At 45.4% G+C, this 14,821-nt stretch overlaps 1 protein-coding gene across 2 annotated transcripts in view; it reads right to left on the reverse strand.

The window, feature by feature from the left end:
• LOC120986840 (nicotinamide N-methyltransferase-like) overlaps positions 1-11,317 on the reverse strand; it is a 30,486-nt gene extending 19,169 nt beyond the window's left edge. For both annotated transcript variants that reach the window (XM_040415546.1, XM_040415545.1), the window contains exons 1-2: positions 11,276-11,317; positions 10,985-11,192 (exon numbers count right to left, since the gene is read on the reverse strand). In XM_040415546.1, coding sequence (XP_040271480.1) covers positions 10,985-11,135 — 151 coding nt within the window. In that variant the 5' untranslated portion in view covers positions 11,136-11,192; positions 11,276-11,317. The remainder of the gene's footprint in view (positions 1-10,984; positions 11,193-11,275) is intronic.
• Between the last annotated feature and the right edge of the window lie 3,504 nt (positions 11,318-14,821).

Genomic DNA, 14,821 nt, shown 5'->3' on the forward strand with positions numbered 1-14,821 from the left:
CATGGAATAGCCTTCCTGCAGAAGTGGTAGCTGCAAATACAGTGAAGGGGTTTAAGCATGCATGGGATAGGCATAAGGCCATCCTTCATATAAGATAGGGCCGGGGGCTATCCATAGTATTCAGTATATTGGGCAGACTAGATGGGCCAAATGGTTCTTATCTGCCGACACATTCTATGTTTCTATGTTTCTATGTTATGACCTAGGGCTCAGGCTGCTTACTTTCCAAATGGTACCTTGGAACTGAACCAGAGTTTGGGAAATGTTTTTTTACAGTACAAATTAATTTATGAAGTTACTGTGCGAAGTCTCTTGAGACTTCGAGAAGCAATAACTTCGGCTCATCGGAGCCAATACATTCTAATACTGTACGGAGCTCCTGCTCCGTATAGTAGTAGAACAAAGTTTTATGCGAATCGACTTCGGATGTTTCATCCGAAGTCGATTCGCTCATCCTTAGTCACAAGTAAACTCTAGGTATAATACTAGCTACAGTATGAGACCTAGATATCCCAACTTCAACGCTGGGTTTCTGTGGTATTGGATGACCAAGCATGTCAATGTTAGTTGCTTATGGACTTCACCATGAAAAATCACAGTGTTTATACCAAAACCAACCAGAAACATTTTCATGTTATCAACAAAGTACATTACATGTGTCAAGTTAGAGATTATTACATCTGTATTCTTAAAGACTTCTACTTCTATGCTGGCTTAGAATTCTGCAGAGGCTGAGCCCTAAAGGAATCTAGATCTATTTAAATAATCCCCTTGGTGTTATTAAGGGTGTTAGATGCCTACTGGATTCTTTGATAAACTTTTTGGGGTATGCTATACGCTGCTATATTCTGGTTAGTGGGATTCATTGCTGGAATGGTTTTTCAAGTAAAGTTGTCACAAGGTATAGTCTGAACAGTCAGACCTGAAAACTTCATTTAGTAGTTGCTTCACTTGGCACAAAGACCATTTTCTGGTTGTTTTGATGTTATGACATTAAGGCTATATTAGCCTGGCAGATGAGCCTTCCGATTGTTAGGAATCTGCATGCAGCGATCTCTTCCACAGTATGGGGAGGAACAATCCCTAATGCAATTGCTTTTCCCCATGCAGAATCGTTATTTGGTGGCAGCAGAGCGTGGTTATACAGTGTCATCTTCTCCTGCGAATGATGATTTTTTAGCAGGCATAAAAGTTGTAATTGCCCGATGAACAAGCATTGGCTCGTTCATCAGGTATTCAGTGGCACTTTTACCCAGGCAGATCACCAATAACGAGCGTTCATACGAACGCTTGTTAGTGATGATCTGGGCGACCCTCGGCCAGTGTGATACTGGCCTAACACCACACAGTTACTCCCATTATAGTATCTGCTGGGATCATGGTATACCATACTTCAGCTCATATCTTTTCACTAAATGTCTGTTTGGCTCACTTAAACAAATATGATCACCATCTCTGCTTTTCTTGGCAATGAAAATGATACAGCTAGTGTACTCACTTAAAGGGGTTGTGCAATGCAAAGGTATTGATGACCTATCCTTAGGATCTCAGGGAGGGGACGCTCATCCTCTCCTCACTGTGCAGGACACTGACAGGCTCTTACTACCGGGACATTCAGACCCTCACATTGTACAGAACACTAGGAGAATATTAATAAGAGCCTCTCACAATCTATAGGACACTGACAGGAACTTAGCGAGGGGACACATAGCCTCTCACACTGTACAGGACACGGAGAGGAGCTCACTGAAGCATACCTCCCAACTTTTGAAAAACCCAAGGAGGGACAATGGCACTTTTGTTACAATAAGCCACACGGCTAACTCCACCCAGTGAGCATCTGCATACTCCTAATCCCTCCTAGCCCCATAGTGCCCCCATTCAGAAGTAATGCTCCCTCCGTGCTCCCACACAGTAGTTATGACCCTCAGTGCCCCCACACAGTAGTTGTGCTTATTCTCCCATACAGTAAATAAAGGGTTATTCCCATCTCAATATTAGGGGCATATCACTAGGATATGATCCCAATGTCTGATAGAAATTATAAATACTGCGGCTTTAAATACTGCTGCTACTACAGAGAGCATTATAAATACAGGGGACATTATAGGGGTCCTGATTACTAAAGAGGGCTCTATAAGAGGGTGGGCCTTATTTCTACAGAGGGCACTATAGGGGGCCTGGTTACTACTGAGGGGGGTATAGGGAGCTTTATTACCAGGGTGGGCACAATATGGGGCCTTATTTCTACTGCGGGCTCTGTGGGAAAAATGTTAATACTGGAGGACTCTTCTACGAATGGAGGCACTCTTATGGAGCATTATCACTGTTGGAGGCACTGTAGGGGGCAGTGTTACTAATGAAGGGCATTCTGAAAGGGAATTACTATTGGTGGGAATTTGAGGAGCACTGTTACTATGGGTGGGTGGGACTATCTGTATGGCACTATTATTTTTCAGGATAGTATTTGGGGACATTGCTGAGCACAGCGAGCAGCAGGACAACTCAGTTGGGACTCCAGGTTGGGGGATGATGATAGAAAAGTGAGGAAGCTAAGATGTTTGCCTGACGGGGCATGGCTAAAAGAAGTTGTCTGAGCCGATTGGAGAAGATGATGACAGAGAAGATCGACATCAGAGGAGACGTCACCTGGGAGGCACTGGATGTAAGAGATATGTGCTGCTGTATATTCCTGTATGTAGTGTCAATGCAGCAAGTAAGGGCTCTTTCACACTTGCGTTGTCCGGATCCGTCGTGCACTCCATTTGCCGGAGGTGCCCGCCGGATCCGTAACAACGCAAGTGAACTGAAAGCATTTGAAGACGGATCCGTCTTCAAAATGCGTTCAGTGTTACTATGGCACCCAGGACGCTATTAAAGTCCTGGCTGCCATAGTAGTAGGGGGGAACAGGGGAGCAGTATACTTACAGTCCGTGCGGCTCCCCGGGCACTCCAGAATGACGTCAGAGCGCCCCATGCGCATGGATCACGTGATCACATGGATCACGTCATCCATGCGCATGGGGCGCTCTGACGTCACTCTGGAGCACCCCGGGAGCCGCACGGACGGTAAGTATACTGCTCCCCCGCTCCCCACTACACTTTACCATGGCTCCCAGGACTTTAGCGTCCCGGCAGCCATAGTAACCACTCTGAAAAAGCTAAACGTCGGGTCCGGCAATGCGCCGAAACAACGTTTATCTTAAGGCCGGATCCGGATCAATGCTTTTCAATGGGCATTAATTCCGGATCCGGCCTTGCGGCAAGTGTTCAGGATTTTTGACCGGAGCACAAAGCGCAGCATGCTGCGGTATTTTCTCCGGCCAAAAAACGTTCCGTTCCGGAACTGAAGACATCCTGATGCATCCTGAACGGATTTCTCTCCATTCAGAATGCATTAGGATAATCCTAATCAGGATTCTTCCGGCATAGAGCCCCGATGACGGAACTCTATGCCGGAAGAAAAGAACGCAAGTGTGAAAGAGCCCTAAAGCAGTTAAAATATCTTTAGTGCTAGTGCGGGCAGGAAGGGGGGGAGGCATCAACATATGCATTGGGGTTGGGCCCCAGATCTTTTGAGACCCTAGAAACCCCCCTGCTCGAGCACACATCAAATAGAACAGTTTATTTTTTTTTTATGATAGAGTTTATGAATTGTTCTTTGTTTTTATTCCCCTCAGCTAGCGGAGCCCTGAGGAAATTGTCTTCCTATGTCTATTAGGCTTATTTCAGTATAGTAAATGACCCCCATAGTATGTAAGGCTGACATCCTTCCATCACGTTCAGCGTGTTATACAGAGCATGGTAAAAAAAATAATCTGTGGAAAATTGGAGCCATGAGAAATCTCAGTGCAAGGAGTTCACCCTAGTGGTGGTTACAGTGGTGAAAAAAACATATGACTGTTGGGAAGTAGTTCTGTGCTGAGCCCCCTTCTACAACAGGCCTCATAGCTGTCATGTTATCTGCCTCCACTGAAGGTATGCCATGGATGCCAACAGGGCCCTGGGTAAGAGTCCAGCTTGGGCCCCCCCTTCCCTCAGTGCTTTGTGGCCAGGGGCAGGGAAACACATAACCTTCGTGCTGCCTGAGGCAAAAGTTAAAAAAGCAATCCCCCCTCCCCTTCCCCATGACAAATTCTTGACCTATCCCCTTCCCTCCAGCCAGAGGTGTAACTTGACCGTCACCAGCATGCACTTTCTAGAATACCAGTTTTTTCTTATGTGGCACAAGAGTCTTTGGGCCCTCTTATGCTCCTAGGCCCGGTATCGACTGCTACCTCTGCACCCCCTATGGCCAGGGCCGTCTTTAATATTGATTGGACCCTGGGCAAGAAATTACTTGGCACACTAATATCTGTGATTCAGTGAAAAGCAAAAGAGCAAGGAGCGGAGATAATTGTATAAAATCAAATTTATTGGTCTAAAAAATTGATATAAAAAATTGATATAAAAAATTGCTACAGTATTCCGGACTGGAGCATATATAAAGAAATATGGAAAAATAAACAGAAGTTTCATCCGGACTACTGTACTATTCACCATTATTTTTTTTTTCCTATTTCTTTATATATGCTCCAGTCTGGAATACTGTACCAATTTTTTATATCAATTTTTTATATCAATTTTTTAGACCAATAAATTAGATTTTATACAATTATCTCCACTCCTTGTTCTTTTGCTTTTCACTGAATCCCAGATATTAGTGTGCCAGTCTAAACTCTTAACTTATCTTTACGTAACCCTGTCACTGGCTGGGTGAGCCAGATAGACCTAGAGCACCTTGCATGATATTAGACGGGTAAGCACCCACACAACTTATTGCCAAGAATTTACTTGGGCCCCCTGGATCCCGCCTTCCCACACCCTAGCATGCAATCCCGCTCCAAGTAGCCTCATAGTATCCCCCATTAGCCTTATAGCAGCCCCCATTAGCCTTATAGCAGCCCCCAGTAGCCTAATAGCAGCCCCCAATGGCCTCATAGCAGCCCCCATTAACCTCATAGCAGCCCCCATTAACCTCATAGCAGCCCCCAGTAGCCCTTTAGCAGCCCCCAGTAGCCTTATAGCAGCCCCCAGTAGCCTTATAGCAGCCCCCAGTAGCCTCATAGCAGCCACAAGTCGCCTTATAGCAGCCCCCAGTAGCCTCATAGCAGCCCCCAGTAGCCTCATAGCAGTCCCCAGTAGCCTCATAGCAGCCCCCAGTAGTCTCATAGCAGCCCCTTTGCCTTCAGAACTGCCTTAATTCTACGTGGCATTGATTCAACAAGGTGCTGATAGCATTCTTTAGAAATGTTGGCCCATATTGATAGGATAGCATCTTGCAGTTGATGGAGATTTGAGGGATGCACATCCAGGGCACGAAGCTCCCGTTCCACCACATCCCAAAGATGCTCTATTGGGTTGAGATATGGTGACTGTGGGGGCCATTTTAGTACAGTGAACTCATTGTCATGTTCAAGAAACCAATTTGAAATGATTCAAGCTTTCTGACATGGTGCATTATCCTGCTGGAAGTAGCCATCAGAGGATGGATACATGTTCTCATTCTGTTTACACCAAATTCGGACTCTACCATTTGAATGTCTCAACAGAAATCGAGACTCATCAGACCAGGCAACATTTTTCCAGTCTTCAACAGTCCAATTTTGGTGAGCTCGTGCAAATTGTAGCCTCTTTTTCCTATTTGTAGTGTAGATGAGTGGTACCCGGTGGGGTCTTCTGCTGTTGTAGCCCATCTGCCTCAAGGTTGTGCGTGTTGTGGCTTCACAAATGCTTTGCTGCATACCTCGGTTGTAACGAGTGGTTATTTCAGTCAACGTTGCTCTTCTATCAGCTTGAATCAGTCGGCCCATTCTCCTCTGACCTCTAGCATCCACAAGGCATTTTTGCCCACAGGACTGCCGCATACTGGATGTTTTTCCCCTTTCACACCATTCTTTGTAAACCCTAGAAATGGTTGTGCGTGAAAATCCCAGTAACTGAGCAGATTGTGAAATACTCAGACCAGCCCGTCTGGCACCAACAACCATGCCACGCTCAAAATTGCTTAAATCACCTTTCTTTCCCATTCTGACATTCAGTTTGGAGTTCAGGAGATTGTCTTGACCAGGACCACCCCCCTAAATGCATTGAAGCAACTGCCATGTGATTGGTTGACTAGATAATAGCATTAATGAGAAATAGAACAGGTGTTCCTATTAATTCTTTAGGTGAGTGTATATGCACTGCAAATTCTGCTTATCACATGGGTATGTGGGATGGAGACTAAATAGATCTAAGAAGCAATGACTCTGCTCCACACAAATCCTCAGATAATGTCCATATAAAATACCCATGAATTGCTTATTGCATTTAAATCTATGTTTTATATAGTTTTCTCATTAAAGACCATAGATGCAGTAAGAAGACATATCAGCCTCTCGATTTTCTCATAATTCAAAGTCTGTGAGCGGTGTTCAGAGAACCATACTGATGTTGTAAGAGGTAGACTAACAAGTGTGGCCTCACCCCTCATGTATCTATGGTGTTTAATGAGTGATATACACTGCTCAAAAAAATAAAGGGAACACTTAAACAACACAATGTAACTCCAAGTCAATTACACTTCTGTGAAATCAAACTGTCCACTTAAGAAGCAACACTGAGTGACAATCAATTTCACATGCTGTTGTGCAAATGGGATAGACAACAGGTGGAAATTATAGGCAATTAGCAAGACACCCCCAATAAAGGAGTGGTTCTGCAGGTGGTGACCACAGACCACTTCTCAGTTCCTATGCTTCCTGGCTGATGTTTTGGTCACTTTTGAATGCTGGTGGTGCTTTCCATCTAGTGGTAGCATGAGACCGAGTCTACAACCCACACAAGTGGCTCAGGTAGTGCAGCTTATACAGGATGGCACATCAATGCGAGCTGTGGCAAGAAGGTTTGCTGTGTCTGTCAGCGTAGTGTCCAGAGCATGGAGGCGCTACCAGGAGACAGGCCAGTACATCAGGAGACGTGAAGGAGGCCGTAGGAGGGCAACAACCCAGCAGCAGGACCGCTACCTCCGCCTTTGTGCAAGGAGAAACAGGAGGAGCACTGCCAGAGCCCTGCAAAATGACCTCCAGCAGGCCACAAATGTGCATGTGTCTGCTCAAACAGTCAGAAACAGACTCCATGAGGGTGATATGAGGGCCCAACGTCCACAGGTAGGGGTTGTGCTTACAGCCCAACACCGTGCAGGACGTTTGGCATTTTCCAGAGAACACCAAGATTGGCAAATTCGCCACTGGCGCCCTGTGCTCTTCACAGATGAAAGCAGGTTCACACTGAGCACATGTGACAGACGTGACAGAGTCTTGAGACGCCGTGGAGAATGTTCTGCTGCCTGCAACATCCTCCAGCATGACCGGTTTGGCATTGGGTCAGTAATGGTGTGGGGTGGCATTTCTTTGGAGGGCCGTACAGCCCTCCATGTGCTCGCCAGAGGTAGCCTGACTGCCATTAGGTACCGAGATGAGATCCTCAGACCCCTTGTGAGACCATATGCTGGTCCGGTTGGCCCTGGGTTCCTCCTAGACCTCATGTGGCTGGAGTGTGTCAGCAGTTCCTGCAAGACAAAGGCATTGATGCTATGGACTGGCCCGCCCGTTCCCCAGACCTGAATCCAATTGAGCACATCTGGGACATCATGTCTCGCTCTATCCACAGACGTTGCACCACAGACTGTCCAGGAGTTGGCAGATGCTTTAGTCCAGGTCTGGGAGGAGATCCCTCAGGAGACCGTCCGCCACCTCATCAGGAGCATGCACAGGCGTTGTAGGGAGGTCATACAGGCACGTGGAGGCCACACAAACTATTGAGCCTCATTTTGACTTGTTTTAAGGACATTACATCAAAGTTGGATCAGCCTGTAGTGTGTTTTTCCACTTTAATTTTGAGTGTGACTCCAAATCCAGACCTCCATGGGTTGAAAAATTTGATTTCCATTTTTTTTATTTTTGTGTGATTTTGTTGTCAGCACATTCAACTATGTAAAGAACAAAGTATTTCAGAAGAATATTTAATTAATTCAGATCTAGGATGTGTTATTTTTGTGTTCCCTTTATTTTTTTGAGCAGTGTATTTATATAAAGCAGAGTGCGTTTTGTACATGTTCCAGCTCATCTCACAAGGTACTGACGACACTGAGTTTGAGGCACACTGCTGATGTTGGTTGTACCTCGTCTGCTACCTAGAAAAATAAAGGGAGATGTTGGAACATTTCTTGCTGCTTACATTATCTTGGGAACAAGGAAGGAATCGTGCAGGTCAATTAGTTGGTTTCCAAGCCTCAGCATGTACTCAAGTGGAAATGTACGTTGCCCTAAAGGCATTGCCCACCATATCAGCGGGAGTCTGACCCCCCCCCGCTGGTAGGTGTAGTGCTGCCATCACTGAAGTGGATGGGAGCAGTGCTGCAGTTACCAGCTCCACTGCACAATGGACAGACCTTTGAGGTCCTGACACTGGGAGCTATTGGCAAATTGACAGGCATGAGAGATGTTGGAGCCCCAACAATTTGATATTAATGGCCATCAATATAAAAATGGTGGACAAGCCTTTAACCCAGCCTTAGATTCTTTTTGGATTTTTTTTAAAACATGCATTTATTAAAGAATACTTGTCAATAAAATGTTCTGCCCTAAATTAAAAAGGTAAGTCCCATCTCAGGAGTCCACTGTATTCATTTTCCTGTTTCACTCACTGCTTCATGTCTTCTTAACAGTAATTGTACAGGTATATACAAAAGTGAATCATTGGTGAGGACACAAGAAGTGGTTCTAATCTTCTGCACCAAATCTGAGAGCTATGAGCCCCAGTTTAGATCTACAATATGCCTGTCATGGCCGGCGTCACGCAAAGGGAGGGAAATGGGAAGGCCCTGTCCAAGGGAGAGGGAAAGGTGGTGACCCCTGACTCACCTTGAGGCTTGCACCTGACTGCCCTGACGTCCCTAGACGGGTTCCTCACCCGTACACCGATCACGTGCCTAAACCCTGGCTTTCCCTAAAATGAGCCCTACGTAGTGAACAGGGCGGTGGGATCACTAGTCCGCACCACTGACACTAAAGGAAAACACCAAGGAGAGGACAGACAATACAGACAAAACATATAATCCCAGGTGGACGACAACTGCAGACAACAAAAGTCCAACAGGGATCCGGAGGGTAGCGCTCTGGAACAACAACCAGGGATAACAGCTACTCAGCTCCAGTGGGTCAGTATAGAAGTCCAGGCAGGAAGCTCTATATCTGGCAACCAGAGAAGTGGGAGAGGGGAATATAAGGAGGCTGGGAGTGCTGGACAAGAAACAGCTGAGGAGAAGAAGCTACGGATCCCTGAGTGAGCCAAAAAGGGTTACAAGGCAAATCCAGAAAGCTACCATTAAGAAACAGCACTATCTTTATACATAGAGCGTGCAACCACCCGCTGCGACTTCCTGACCCCGGGTATAACGGAGTCAGACGTGGCTCTTGACACCCTCGTGACAATGCCTGGTTCTATGATACCTACAGACAGAACTATAATGGACTGCACTCTTCACCTACAGCAGCCAGTTTGGTGGCCACCTGACTGTATAGGGAGGGTGGACAGGGACTGGTGGTCCTTCCACCCCCCCCCCTTTTTCCCCTCTCCCTCCCTGTTAGCCCCTGCGGCGGTTGTTTATGTCCCCTAGTGATTTTATGGGTCTCAGGAGGATATGAAGGGGTTAATTGCCCGGGAGATGGGGGAGGCGGGGGCTAGCGGTTACTTAAGCCCTGTTCCCGCCTTCCTCTTTGAGCGGAAGCGTGGTGCCCCACCCTCCCTCCCTTTTGGATTGCAGCGGTATAGTTGATGTTTGATTGTTTTGGTGTTTCCTTGGGAACCAATTTATGGAGATATTACTACGGTTGTTATATTAAGTCACAGGTGGCGTAAGTTCAAGACAACGGAGAGGTATCGGAGGAAATGAGCGGAGCTGCCCGCTGGGAGTCCAGCGGCTGGCAGATCGCACGGTTCAAAGGTTTTATGGTGGCCGTTAAAATTACCAGCTGTGGCCGATTACCACCCAACAAATAAAGGTGTTGAAAGGAAGAACGGTGTCTGTGTCATTCTGTAAAGGGATTGGTGGTGTTGTTATGGGCCAGAAATAGGGGCGGTCATCTACCCCCCCCTTCCCCCTGGTTTAACCCTAGTTGTACCAGCAGTCTTGTGTGTCGTGGTATTCTATTGGCCCCAGGACTTCAGTTCTTGTTGGTTACTGTAATTCGCTGGATAAGCAACTTAATAAAGGTAAAAAGGAATGACCAAGTAGTCAATCTGGGTCAAAACAGGTATAGGAATGAGCAAGCAAGGAAAGCAGCAAGGTACAGGTGATTAATCACTATAGCTGTAAACGAATGAAATAGCATAAAACGTGTTAAAGAGGGCACTCTCTAGTGTGATTGTCCTGGCAAGGAGAAGAATGGTGGTGTCTGCCTTAAATCCATCTTTTGCAGCCACCATTCTTCTCGTTGCCAGTAGAATCACACTAGAGAGTGCCCTCTTTAACACGTTTTATGCTATTTCATTAGTTTACAGCTATAGTGATTAATCACCTGTAGGTTTATTACTGACATCGAGCTGTAGGTTTATTACTGGTGTTTTGGTTGATACAGGTCCAAATCTCTCACATCTAGCATTGTGCTGATCTGTTTTTATCAAGGTCATAGGCTCCATTTATAGGCTCCGCTGACTGACTTGAGGATTTGAGGGACAAGAACCACCTGTTCCAGTGATTGGGGTTCCTAGTGGTCAGACTCCCTACCGTATAACACTTATCACCTACCAGTCCAGGAGCTAGATGAGAAATGCTTTGGCCTGGAAAACCTCTGTACATTTAGAAAAGAACAAGCAAAACACATTTTTACTCGACAAACTGAAAAATGACTGCAGTAAATTATAAATCTCATAACTGAATTGAAATGACTGAATTAGTTACCTGTGGTGAAAGTTTCATGTAGATTTCGTGTTGCAAATTCGATCCATTCTCCAAAAAGGATTCCTTTTCCGGGAGCATAGGATGTCTGTAAGTAATCCCTGGCGTTAAAGTTATCAATGTAGGCTTGCTGAGAGGTATGGGGGGCGGCCATGATGTTCTCTCCCCAGGATTGTCCTCAGATTCTCTGTTAGATGTTTCAGAATTAGACCTGATTGCAAAAAAAATATGGAAATCAGACATCGAATAGTAGATGACAATCACTTTCTATCAAAAAGAGAACCAGCCCTGTACCTCACATGGATCCAGAGATCTCCCCATTGATTGTTCTGTTAGATTTATATCAACCTGACAGCTCAAGGGGAGTGTCTTTTCTGCTGCACTAAATAAGAAATAAGAAGAAAAACAAACAGCAGGTGGCGCTGAACAGATATATTTTATTGAATAGCTCGGTGACTATACAAAATTTTTAATTACCTGCAATTACAAAAGTATTCAGATCCAGGAGCTGGTTTATAAACTGTAGAATATTCTTCTTGGGACAACCTCTTTAAGAGGATTGTCTTTATTTTATAGTTTTTGTCTAGCCTTTCCATTATGATAAGAAAATTTAAATGCAACCTGTCACCATAATAAATACAATGCAATCTGCAGGCAGCATGGTATAGAGCGGGAGGTGCTGAGCAGATATATAGTTTTGTGGGAAAAGATTCAGTAGAAATTGTATTTTATTCACTTCAATGGGTCCAGGATCCGGGATATGAGTGCTACAGAGTGCTTCCGTGGTGCTTCTGGCTGTGCCTCTGCACCGCAAAAAAGTAGCGCATCCACTACTTTTTTGCGGTGCAGAGGCACAGCCAGAAGCACCACGGAAGCACACTGTAGCACTCATATCCCAGATCCTGGACCCATTGAAGTGAATGGGTCCATGATGCGGGCTGCACACAGCCGTGTGCAGCCCGCATCATGGACTCATTCACTTCAGCATGCGCTACTTTTTTGCAGTGCGGCAGTCGGATGCGGATCGCGAACCCCATTTAAGTGAATGGGTCCGCGATCCTCATGCAGCTGCCCCATGGTCTGTGTCCGTGCATTGCGGACCGCTATTTGGCAGCACAGGCACGGCGCCCTTAGATTCGTGGGCATGAGCCCAGAGTGTGTTTTTACATACTTTTATATGTACTTTCTTTTATTTGGATCTTGATTATTATTTCATTTTATCTTTATCATTTTTTACTTTTATTAAACTTGTCTGCAGATGTGGATGTAATGTGGATGACGCACTTATGGGGGATATCTGTGGATGACGCACTTATGGGGGATATCTGTGGATGACGCACTTATGGGGGATATCTGTGGATGACGCACTTATGGGGGATATCTGTGGATGACGCATAAATATGCAGTAAGCCGGATTGGGACACATGCACACTGGCGCTATATTAATAGTTTTTAGTTTGTGACGCCAATTGCAGCTTGCGCAGGTACTGTAGCAGGGCCCTTTAAGATGTTACAACTCACGTACCAGGTGAGGAATGCCAGAGGGGGACAATGTCTCTGTGTAATGGGTATTGTGTCAACGGTGTCTCCTACCTGGGTACGGCTGGACTCCTGGATCCTGGCTCACTTGCAATACAATTGCAGGATGTGGGAACATTCCACACCTCCTCAAAGAGGGGGGAGCTAGATTGGAATGAACTATTCCAGTCTAGCTATACTAAACTGGCTAAGATCCTGTTACATACTGCTGCCGCCTGCTGGTGTACATGGAAATTTACAGCAATAATATGAAACAGGCATAGAAAATACATATAATGGAAAATGCAATGTTAGACTACACAAGATGACAATACATATGCACCTGACATGTTGTAGCAGGGAGAAAGAGTTTAGTGACATACTCCGGGATGTTACATACCCCCTTACTTTAAGATAAGCCGTCCTCGGCGTACGTTGAGTAGGTGAGGAATCAGCTCTGGGTACCCAATAAAATACAAAGTGCTGCATGAATATGCATATAAAGACATACAAATACAAAACATTTAACAGTTTCCTCGAGGTTCCTGCCCGCTAGAGTAAGGTGTCCAACACAGTTTCCTTCTCTTGGTATAACCAGGCAACCTAAATACTGCACAAAGCAAAACCTTTCCTAACTGACTTTGTATGTTATTATGGCCATCAAACATCAAAGAAAGCATGGTGGTGTCTTTACTCCGTAATCCCACCATTATGTAATGGAATGCCCGCAAATAGAAGGGTGGCTTTATCCTGTATTCCCTTCCCTGCACCATAGCCTGAAGAAATTTGGCTTGTAGCACGATCACTATGATGACTAAGAGGAAGCTAAGTTGTTGCTCTAAGGCTTGAGGCGCCTTACCTTAGGCAAAAGGCTCAGAAGGGGAGGTATTTATCGTCTCCATGTCTTCTGGCAAGTCACAGGAGGAGGGCAGTACGTTCCCATGGATCTCCTGGAAATACAGTTGTGTTCAAAATTATTCAACCCCCAATGCTGTAAAGGGTTTTAGGGAATTTAGTGTACATTTGTAATTGTGTTCAGAATGAAATCTTACAAGGACTTTTTAAAAAACCAAATGCAACTAAAATGACATCGATTGTTTTTGTAATACAGTATTAAATGGTTTTTTTGTGACTTCTTCATTGACACAATTATTCAACCCCTTAAAGACTACCACTCTTAAGAACAGAGGTTCATTCAAGTGTTTTCGATCAGGTATTGAAAACACCTGTGGATGTCAAGGAGCAGCAATCAAGCATAATAAGCACCAACTAGGCAGATTTAAAAGGACTGTGATACTCAGCTCCTTCTAGACATTTACTGGTGTGTTTACAAACATGGTGAACTCAAGAGAATGGTCCAGGAAGACAAGAGAAGAGGTGATTTCTCTTCACAGGAAGGGCAATGGCTATAAGAAGATTGCAAAGATGTTAAACATACCAAGAGACACCATAGGAAGCATCATTCGCAAATTCAAGGCAAAGGGCACTGTTGAAACGCTACCTGGTCGTTGCAGAAAGAAGATGCTGACTTCGACTGCTGTGCGCTACCTGAAGCGCAAAGTGGAGAAAAGTCCCCGTGTGACTGCTGAGGAACTGAAAAAAGATTTGTCAGATGTGGGTACTGAAGTTTCAGCTCAGACTCAGAAGGTGCACACTGCGTAATGAAGGCCTCCATGCCAGAACTCCCAGGCGCACCCCCTTGCTGTCTCCAAAGAATAAGAAGAGTCGACTGCAGTATGCCAAAAGTCATGTGGACAAACCACAAAAGTTTTTGGATAGTGTTCTGTGGACTGATGAAACAAAATTAGAACTGTTTGGGCCCATGGATCAACGCTATGTTTGGAAGAGGAAGAACAAGGCCTATGAAGAAAAGAACACCTTGCCTACTGTGAAGCATGGTGGGGGGTCAATCATGCTTTGGGCTGTTTTGCTTCTACAGGTACAGGGAAGCTTCAGCGTGTGCAAGGTACCATGAATTCTCTTCAGTACCAGGAGATATTGGATGAAAATGTGATGCAGTCCGTCGCAAACCTGAGGCTTGGGAGACGTTGGACCTTTCAACAGGACAATGATCCCAAGCATACCTCCAAGTCCACTAGAGCATGGTTGCAGATTAAAGGCTGGAACATTTTGAAGTGGCCATCGCAGTCACCAGACTAAAATCTGATTGAGAACCTCTGGTGGGACTTAAAGAAAGCAGTTGCAGTGCACAAGCCTAAGAATGTGACTGAACTGGAGGCTTTTGCCCATGAAGAATGGGCGAAGATACCCGTAGATCGCTGCAAGACACTTGTGTCAAGCTATGCTTCACGTTTAAAAGCT

This window comes from Bufo bufo, chromosome 1 (genome assembly GCF_905171765.1).
Source record: "Bufo bufo chromosome 1, aBufBuf1.1, whole genome shotgun sequence".
Classification (NCBI taxonomy): Eukaryota; Metazoa; Chordata; class Amphibia; order Anura; family Bufonidae; genus Bufo; species Bufo bufo.